Genomic DNA, 10,000 nt, shown 5'->3' on the forward strand with positions numbered 1-10,000 from the left:
TAATGACGGCACACACTCTTCAGTGAACTAATGACGGCACACACTCTTCAGTGAACTAATGACGGCACACACTCTTCAGTGAACTAATGACGACACACACTCTTCAGTGAACTAATGACGGCACACACTCTTCAGTGAACTAATGACGGCACACACTCTTCAGTGAACTAATGACGGCACACACTCTTCAGTGAACTAATGACGGCACACACTCTTCAGTGAACTAATGACGACACACACTCTTCAGTGAACTAATGACGGCACACACTCTTCAGTGAACTAATGACGGCACACACTCTTCAGTGAACTAATGACGGCACACACTCTTCAGTGAACTAATGACGACACACACTCTTCAGTGAACTAATGACGGCACACACTCTTCTGTGAACTAATGACGGCACACACTCTTCTGTGAACTAATGACGACACACACTCTTCAGTGAACTAATGACGGCACACACTCTTCAGTGAACTAATGACGGCACACACTCTTCTGTGAACTAATGACGGCACACACTCTTCAGTGAACTAATGACGACACACACTCTTCTGTGAACTAATGACGACACACACTCTTCAGTGAACTAATGACGGCACACACTCTTCAGTGAACTAATGACGGCACACACTCTTCTGTGAACTAATGACGGCACACACTCTTCAGTGAACTAATGACGGCACACACTCTTCAGTGAACTAATGACGGCACACACTCTTCAGTGAACTAATGACGGCACACACTCTTCAGTGAACTAATGACGGCACACACTCTTCTGTGAACTAATGACGGCACACACTCTTCAGTGAACTAATGACGGCACACACTCTTCAGTGAACTAATGACGGCACACACTCTTCAGTGAACTAATGACACTGAACACGTGACTCCTGAGGTATTCTAACACTTAACCTATTATTATTCATTAAAAACATCATTTATTTGAGTTTATTATTATTAATATTTATTACAAATATGTAATTAAAATATTTATTTATTCATTCTTAATTTAATTTTAATATTTTTAATTATTAGTATTATTAATAAAATATTTTAATATTTATGTATTAATTAATTATTTTATTAGTAGTAATAATAATTATATACTTAGTTTAGTTAGTTAAATTTTGTAAATTATTATTATTATTTTTATAAATAATTATTAAAATATGTATTTATTAATTCTTTGAAATACCTCTCTAAAGCAGATTTATTTGATTAATTTTAATTGATTTTTTAATTCATAATAAATGTTAATATATATCTATAATAATTTGTAAATGTATAATATTTATATATTAATTTATATGTATTAATTAAATCAGTTTAATTTTTACATTTATAACATATTTCAATATATACATTCATAAAAAATACATTTATAATATTTATAATATCAATTAAGAATATTCTATTAAAATATTTAAAATATTATTTTATTTATTTCTTAATAATATATTAATTATATCTTTGATACACCTTTCCAAAGCAGATTTAATATAATTAATTTTAATACATTTACATTTATTTTATAATTTATCTATTTTAGTTATTTCATTTTTTATTTTAATTAACTATTATTAATTAAAAAAATATATAAATATTTATTTTAAGATTTATGTATTAAATCTTCTATTGCAGATTTATTTGTATTAATTTGTATTCTTTTTTTAATGCATTTAATTCACTAAAATATTCTTCTAAAATGTTATTGAATGTTTATGTATTCGTTCTCTGAAATACCTTTCCAGCGCAGATCTCCTTTTCTCCACAAACTCCACCGATGACGTGTCCTCCTTTCCCACTTTGACCTTCGTCATCCCTGAAACACACACATGAATGTGAACCAATCAGACGCTTCTGTGATCATCAGTGAAGGGGCAGAACTTACCCACAATGCTCTTCTCTGGAGCCGGAGGCACGATGTAGCCGATGTGCATGTACTTGGAGGCTAATTTACTGTGCAAACCCAGAAAATCACTGAAGCGCCTCTTGACGGACACCTGGTCTCTGCTGAATATGGACAGGCTGGTCTACACACACACACACACACACACACACACACACACACACACACACACACAGGATTCAGAGTCACCGCAGATCCAGAACATCTCAGGTGAGGATCCAGAGGCCTTGCTCACCTTCGTCGACACTTTATACACCATGTACGCGTTCATGCCGTCACCTGGAAAACAAACATATTATATTCAACATTTCTCACATTATCAGTTTATTCGCTATAGTTGGTAATAAAATCTGAGCAGAACTCAGTGGATATTTGACTGGTTTTGTCCGTCCTTCTGTTAGACTCTCACACATGAATTATGTTGAATATCTGTCAGCTGTTAAATTGAACTCCACAATTAGATAATACCAGTTTAGCTCAACCAGTGACCAAGCAATGCTTCATGTTGTTCAGTGTGTGTGTAAAAAGAGCATTAGCAATTACAGAAAACACACTTCAGCAAAACATGATCAGCTCAAAGTGGAGGAATCATTGTTACTGGTAGTCACTGGATGAAGAATATTTGGGTGTAATATGTCAGTTTACTTTATTCTGCTCTCCTCACTTACAGAAATGAACTATAGTGTCCTGATCACACTAGTGGAACATTATCAAAAATGATATCTGGTGTCTGAATAATTTTAGGTGTGACTGTATATTAGCACACACTCTAAACAATCTTGGGTTATTTTTTCTATTCAAATCCTGAGTTGAGTCTTTTGGGTCAATGTTTTGGGTTATTTTCTCAGTGTCTGTGTAGTTTCTATGTTACCCAGCTCCTGGGTCAGACGTAACAACCCAATAATTGGGTAGTTTTTATGTAATTCACTTGAATTACTTCTAAATGTTTAATTTTTACTTCTAATATTTGTCAAATGAGCTTTAATGTATTCTGCTCTCCACACTAACAGAAATGAACTATAGTGTCCAGGGGCCTCATTTATAAAACTTTGCGTAGGATTTGCGTCAGAAGTGGCGTACGGATGAAACATAGGACGTGCGTACGCACAGAAATATTCGGATTTATAAAACCGTGCGCACGCACATCCTACGCATTTTTCCCTTAATAAATCACAATCAATTCTAAATGTAGCGCAGCTTTTGCGGCTTCATGTCACGCCCATAGTTGCCCAGAAATAGTCCGTGAAACGCCCATAAGTTAATATTCATCGATTGCGAAATCATGGCAAACATAGAGAGGAAATCAAAAAAACGTAACTTCACTCAAAGTGAAGTAGAAGTTATCGTTGGCGAGGTGGAAAAGAGGAGAATAATGTTGTTTGGAGGGCACAGTGTGGGCATTACTAATGAGAGGCAAAAGGTTGCAGACGCCGTAAATGCTGTAGCCTCACAACCTCGGACTGTGGCCGAGATAAAAAAGAAATGACAAGCTACAGATGTCGGTTATAATCTACTTGGAAATGGGAAATAGTTCAGCGCAAATGTAATTTCTTGCAGCTTTGTGAATGGTTGAGACATACCTCATTATTTTATCAAAAATAAAACAAACTAAAGGCATATGCATGAAATATCTGCATTAATACCATTCCGTAGCTGATAAAGACATTTTTACTATGAAAACAACTTTCCCAGTGGACAAATAATACATCTATCTATTTATCTATCTATCTCTCCCTAATTATCTAGCTATATCTGCTCCGCCAGACGGACACATTGGCGAGAATATCAGTTTTGTACATTATTTCGTTCTGTTTACCATCTTATTTATGAGGATGAATTGTATAACATGCCAATATTATTGCAGAACATATTTCACTTTTCTTTTTGCAAATATGTGTTAATTTGCATTTCTGTTGCAGATCGATCAAACGGGTGTTCGTGTAGGCTGTAAATTGTAAGACTTGCTTTGTGAAGTCTTCGTGTTATTTATGAGAGGCAGTATCGCCATTTAAACGCAACGTTTATAAATGAGGCCCCTGATCACACTAGTTAAACAATATCAAAAATCATATCTGGTGTCTGAATAATGTGACTGTATATTTGCACACACTCTAAACAATCTTGGGTTATTTTTTCTATTTAAATCCTGAGTTGAGTCTTTTGGGTCAATTTTTTGGGTTATTTTCTCAGTGTTTGTGTAGTTTCTATGTTACCCAGCTCCTGGGTCAGACGACAGTATTTGGGTAGTTTTTATGTAATTCACTTGAATTACTTCTAAATGTTTAATTTCTACTTCTAATATTTGTTAAATGAGCTTTAATGTATCCAATATATATTAAAATATACTGTTAAAATATGATAAAAAATAAAGGAATTATCATGCAAACCAGTGGTGGTGTGGAGGATTTTTTAAGTTTAGAGGATTTAAGTTAATCTGTAAACATTCATTAATGTATGAATTAAAAAAAAGCACTAGTACTATAGTAAAAATGAATCAACCCAATTTGCTGGGTTAAATAAACAACCCAATTTGCTGGGTTGAATGAGCCCAACATGTGTTCTGTCCTATATTTACCCAGCCATATTGGGTTGTTTTTAACCCAGTGTTTTTTAGAGTGCATATAAAACAAAACATTTGAAGATTGAATATTAACATGTTTAAGGCTCCAGTTTTCCTCAGTGTATATAAATGAAGACTGTAGTTTTACATTCATGACAGAGTTTGATTTATTTTCCAGGTCTATTGAAGGAACGCTGAAGCGCAAACATCATGAAAGCTCCTTACCAACTTTCTCCGGGTCCGACACCGATATCTGGACGTCAAACGTGTCCCTGTTCTCCTCTTCATCTTCATCCTAGAGCAGAAGAGACTGTGTGAGACAGTGGTGAGATCAGACGAGCTCCTGCGGGGTCACGGCGGGGTCGTGGTGAGCTCATGTGGGGTCACGGTGGGGTCATGGTGAGCTCATGTGGGGTCACGGCAGGGTCATGGTGAGCTCATGTGGGGTCACGGTGGGGTCATGACTAGCTCATGTGGGTTCACGGTGGGGTCATGGATAGCTCATGTGGGGTCACGGCGGGGTCATGGCTAGCTCATGTGGGGTCACAGTGGGGTCATGGCTAGCTCATGTGGGGTCACGGTGGGGTCATGGCTAGCTCATGTGGGGTCACGGTGGGGTCATGGCTAGCTCATGTGGGGTCACGGTGGGGTCATGGCTAGCTCATGTGGGGTCACAGTGGGGTCATGGCTAGCTCATGTGGGGTCACAGTGGGGTCATGGATAGCTCATGTGGGGTCACAGTGGGGTCATGGCTAGCTCGTGTGGGGTCACGGTGGGGTCATGTGGGGTCACGGTGGGGTCATGGTGAGCTCATGTGGGGTCACGGTGGGGTCATGGTGAGCTCATGTGGGGTCACGGCAGGGTCATGGTGAGCTCATGTGGGGTCACGGTGGGGTCATGGTGAGCTCATGTGGGGTCACGGTGGGGTCATGGTGAGCTCATGTGGGGTCACGGCGGGGTCATGGTGAGCTCATGTGGGGTCACGGTGGGGTCATGGTGAGCTCATGTGGGGTCACGGCGGGGTCATGGTGAGCTCATGTGGGGTCACGGTGGGGTCATGGTGAGCTCATGTGGGGTCACGGCAGGGTCATGGTGAGCTCATGTGGGGTCACGGCGGGGTCATGGTGAGCTCATGTGGGGTCACGGTGGGGTCATGGTGAGCTCATGTGGGGTCACGGCGGGGTCATGGTGAGCTCATGTGGGGTCACGGTGGGGTCATGGTGAGCTCATGTGGGGTCACGGCGGGGTCATGGTGAGCTCATGTGGGGTCACAGTGGGGTCATGGCTAGCTCATGTGGGATCACGGCGGGGTCATGTGGGGTCACGGAGGGGTCACAGTGGGGTCATGGATAGCTCATGTGGGGTCACGGTGGGGTCATGGTGAGCTCATGTGGGGTCACGGCGGGGTCATGGTGCGCTCATGTGGGGTCACGGCGGGGTCATGGTGAGCTCATGTGGGGTCATGGCTAGCTCATGTGGGGTCACGGTGGGGTCATGGATAGCTCATGTGGGGTCACGGTGGGGTCATGTGGGGTCACGGTGGGGTCATGGTGAGCTCATGTGGGTTCACGGTGGGGTCATGGATAGCTCATGTGGGGTCACGGTGGGGTCACAGTGGGGTCATGGATAGCTCATGTGGGGTCACGGCGGGGTCATGTGGGGTCACGGTGGGGTCATGGTGAGCTCATGTGGGTTCACGGTGGGGTCATGGATAGCTCATGTGGGGTCACGGCGGGGTCATGGCTAGCTCATGTGGGAACAAAGTGGGGTCATGGCTAGCTCATGTGGGGTCACGGTGGGGTCATGGCGGGGCGAGCTCGTGTGGGGTCACAGTGGGGTCATGGCGAGCTCGTGTGGGGTCACAGTGGGGTCATGGCTAGCTCATGTGGGGGCATGGCGGGGTAATGGCTAGCTCATGTGGGGTCACGGTGGGGTCATGGCTAGCTCATGTGGGGTCAAAGTGGGGTCATGGCTAGCTCATGTGGGGTCACGGTGGGGTCATGGCGAGCTCGTGTGGGGTCAGAGTGGGGTCATGGCTAGCTCATGTGGGGTCACGGTGGGGTCATGGCTAGCTCATGTGGGGTCACAGTGGGGTCATGGCTAGCTCATGTGGGGTCATGGTGAGCTCATGTGGGGTCACGGCAGGGTCATGGTGAGCTCATGTGGGGTCACGGTGGGGTCATGGCTAGCTCATGTGGGTTCACGGTGGGGTCATGGATAGCTCATGTGGGGTCACGGCGGGGTCATGGCTAGCTCATGTGGGGTCACAGTGGGGTCATGGCTAGCTCATGTGGGGTCACGGTGGGGTCATGGCTAGCTCATGTGGGGTCACGGTGGGGTCATGGCTAGCTCATGTGGGGTCACGGTGGGGTCATGGCTAGCTCATGTGGGGTCACAGTGGGGTCATGGCTAGCTCATGTGGGGTCACAGTGGGGTCATGGATAGCTCATGTGGGGTCACAGTGGGGTCATGGCTAGCTTGTGTGGGGTCACGGTGGGGTCATGGCGAGCTCGTGTGGGGTCACGGTGGGGTCATGGCTAGCTCATGTGGGGTCACGGTGGGGTCATGGCTAGCTCATGTGGGGTCACAGTGGGGTCATGGCTAGCTCATGTGGGGTCACAGTGGGGTCATGGATAGCTCATGTGGGGTCACAGTGGGGTCATGGATAGCTCATGTGGGGTCACAGTGGGGTCATGGCGAGCTCGTGTGGGGTCATAGTGGGGTCATTGCGAGCTCGTGTGGGGTCACGGTGGGGTCATGGCTAGCTCATGTGGGGTCACGGTGGGGTCATGGCTAGCTCATGTGGGGTCACAGTGGGGTCATGGCTAGCTCATGTGGGGTCACGGTGGGGTCATGGATAGCTCATGTGGGGTCACGGTGGGGTCATGGCTAGCTCATGTGGGGTCACAGTGGGGTCATGGCTAGCTCATGTGGGGTCACAGTGGGGTCATGGCTAGCTCATGTGGGGTCACGGTGGGGTCATGGCTAGCTCATGTGGGGTCACGGTGGGGTCATGGATAGCTCATGTGGGGTCACGGTGGGGTCATGGCTAGCTCATGTGGGGTCACAGTGGGGTCATGGCTAGCTCATGTGGGGTCACGGTGGGGTCATGGCGAGCTCGTGTGGGGTCACAGTGGGGTCATGGCTAGCTCATGTGGGGTCACGGTGGGGTCATGGTGAGCTCGTGTGGGGTCACAGTGGGGTCATGGCTAGCTCATGTGGGGTCACGGTGGGGTCATGGCGAGCTCGTGTGGGGTCACGGTGGGGTCATGGCTAGCTCATGTGGGGTCACGGTGGGGTCATGGCTAGCTCATGTGGGGTCACAGTGGGGTCATGGCTAGCTCATGTGGGGTCACAGTGGGGTCATGGATAGCTCATGTGGGGTCACAGTGGGGTCATGGATAGCTCATGTGGGGTCACAGTGGGGTCATGGCTAGCTCATGTGGGGTCACGGTGGGGTCATGGCGAGCTCGTGTGGGGTCACAGTGGGGTCATGGCTAGCTCATGTGGGGTCACGGTGGGGTCATGGCTAGCTCATGTGGGGTCACGGTGGGGTCATGGATAGCTCATGTGGGGTCACGGTGGGGTCATGGCTAGCTCATGTGGGGTCACGGTGGGGTCATGGCTAGCTCATGTGGGGTCACGGTGGGGTCATGGCGAGCTCGTGTGGGGTCACAGTGGGGTCATGGCTAGCTCATGTGGGGTCACGGTGGGGTCATGGATAGCTCATGTGGGGTCACGGTGGGGTCATGGCTAGCTCATGTGGGGTCACGGTGGGGGTCATGGCTAGCTCATGTGGGGTCACGGTGGGGTCATGGCGAGCTCGTGTGGGGTCACAGTGGGGTCATGGCTAGCTCATGTGGGGTCACGGTGGGGTCATGGCGAGCTCGTGTGGGGTCACAGTGGGGTCATGGCTAGCTCATGTGGGGTCACGGTGGGGTCATGGCTAGCTCATGTGGGGTCATGGCGGGGTCATGGCTAGCTCATGTGGGGTCACGGTGGGGTCATGGCTAGCTCATGTGGGGTCAAAGTGGGGTCATGGCTAGCTCATGTGGGGTCACGGTGGGGTCATGGCTAGCTCATGTGGGGTCACGGTGGGGTCATGGATAGCTCATGTGGGGTCACGGTGGGGTCATGGCTAGCTCATGTGGGGTCACGGTGGGGTCATGGCTAGCTCATGTGGGGTCACGGTGGGGTCATGGCGAGCTCGTGTGGGGTCACAGTGGGGTCATGGCTAGCTCATGTGGGGTCACGGTGGGGTCATGGCGAGCTCGTGTGGGGTCACAGTGGGGTCATGGCTAGCTCATGTGGGGTCACGGTGGGGTCATGGCTAGCTCATGTGGGGTCATGGCGGGGTCATGGCTAGCTCATGTGGGGTCACGGTGGGGTCATGGCTAGCTCATGTGGGGTCAAAGTGGGGTCATGGCTAGCTCATGTGGGGTCACGGTGGGGTCATGGCTAGCTCATGTGGGGTCAAAGTTGGGTCATGGCTAGCTCATGTGGGGTCACGGGGGGTCATGCGGGGTCATGGCGGGTCAGGGCGGGGTCATGTGGGGTCACGGCGGGGTCATGGCAGAGTCACGGCGGGGTCATGTGGGGTCACGGCGGGGTCATGGCGGAGTCACGGCGGGGTCATGTGGGGTCACGGCGGGGTCATGGCGGAGTCACGGCGGGGTCATGTGGGGTCACTGCGCGTCACCTGGTCCGGCGAGCGGGCGAACGCCTCAGACACCCGCGGGTCCAGTGTAACGGTGGGCGTCACCGGAGTGATGGCGGGAGACGGGCCGTCGGACAGGATCGGCTGACGCTCGGGACTGTCCAGAGAAACCTCCTCCGTCGCCTCTGAGGAGAAGAACACATGAACAGAGCTGTGATCAAACGCTCTTACAGTGACGTCAATAGAACGTTCGGGTCTTTAATAATGTTCTCAAAACGTTAGAACAAAAACATCATTTATGCATCGTTCACGGAGCGTTTTTCTGAAACATTTTAGTTGGATGTTCGTCTAACGTTTTTTAATTGTTTCAGAACGTTCAGAGAACATTCAAAAGTAACGTTCACAATGTTTGATGAATCAGAATGAATGTTCAGTTCAAAGTTGGAGTTCTGTAAGATATATATATATATCTTTTTTTTAAGTTACTTTTTAAAAAAGAAAATATATCTGAAAGAGTCTCTTCTGCTCACCAAAGCTGTGTTTATCTGATAAAAAATACAGTAAAAACAGTGAAATAATATTATAATGTAAATCATCTGTTCTCTATGTGAATATACAGTAAAGTGTAATTTATTCCTGTGATTTCCAGCATCATTACTCCAGTCTTCAGTGTCACATGATCCTTCAGAAATCACTCTAATATGAGGATCTGATGCTCAAGACACATTTATGATTATTAGCAGTGTTCATATTTCGGTGGAAACTGATACATTTTATTTCTCAGGATTCTTTGATGAATTGGAAGTTCAAAAGAACAGCGTTTATTTGAAACAGAATCTTTTGTAACATTATAAATGTCTTTACTGTCACTTT

General features: G+C 47.1%; 1 protein-coding gene across 1 annotated transcript in view; it reads right to left on the reverse strand.

The window, feature by feature from the left end:
- Window positions 1-1,701: 1,701 nt before the first annotated feature.
- Window positions 1,702-10,000, reverse strand: part of LOC130072967 (sorting nexin-2-like) — an 11,682-nt gene continuing 3,383 nt past the window's right edge. The window contains exons 3-7 of the mRNA XM_056238314.1: window positions 9,170-9,312; window positions 4,696-4,765; window positions 2,146-2,189; window positions 1,893-2,034; window positions 1,702-1,823 (exon numbers count right to left, since the gene is read on the reverse strand). Coding sequence (XP_056094289.1) covers window positions 1,702-1,823; window positions 1,893-2,034; window positions 2,146-2,189; window positions 4,696-4,765; window positions 9,170-9,312 — 521 coding nt within the window. The remainder of the gene's footprint in view (window positions 1,824-1,892; window positions 2,035-2,145; window positions 2,190-4,695; window positions 4,766-9,169; window positions 9,313-10,000) is intronic.

This window comes from Rhinichthys klamathensis, unplaced genomic scaffold, assembly GCF_029890125.1.
Source record: "Rhinichthys klamathensis goyatoka isolate OS25496 unplaced genomic scaffold, OSU_Roscu_1.1 h1tg000515l_1, whole genome shotgun sequence".
NCBI lineage: Eukaryota > Metazoa > Chordata > Actinopteri > Cypriniformes > Leuciscidae > Rhinichthys > Rhinichthys klamathensis.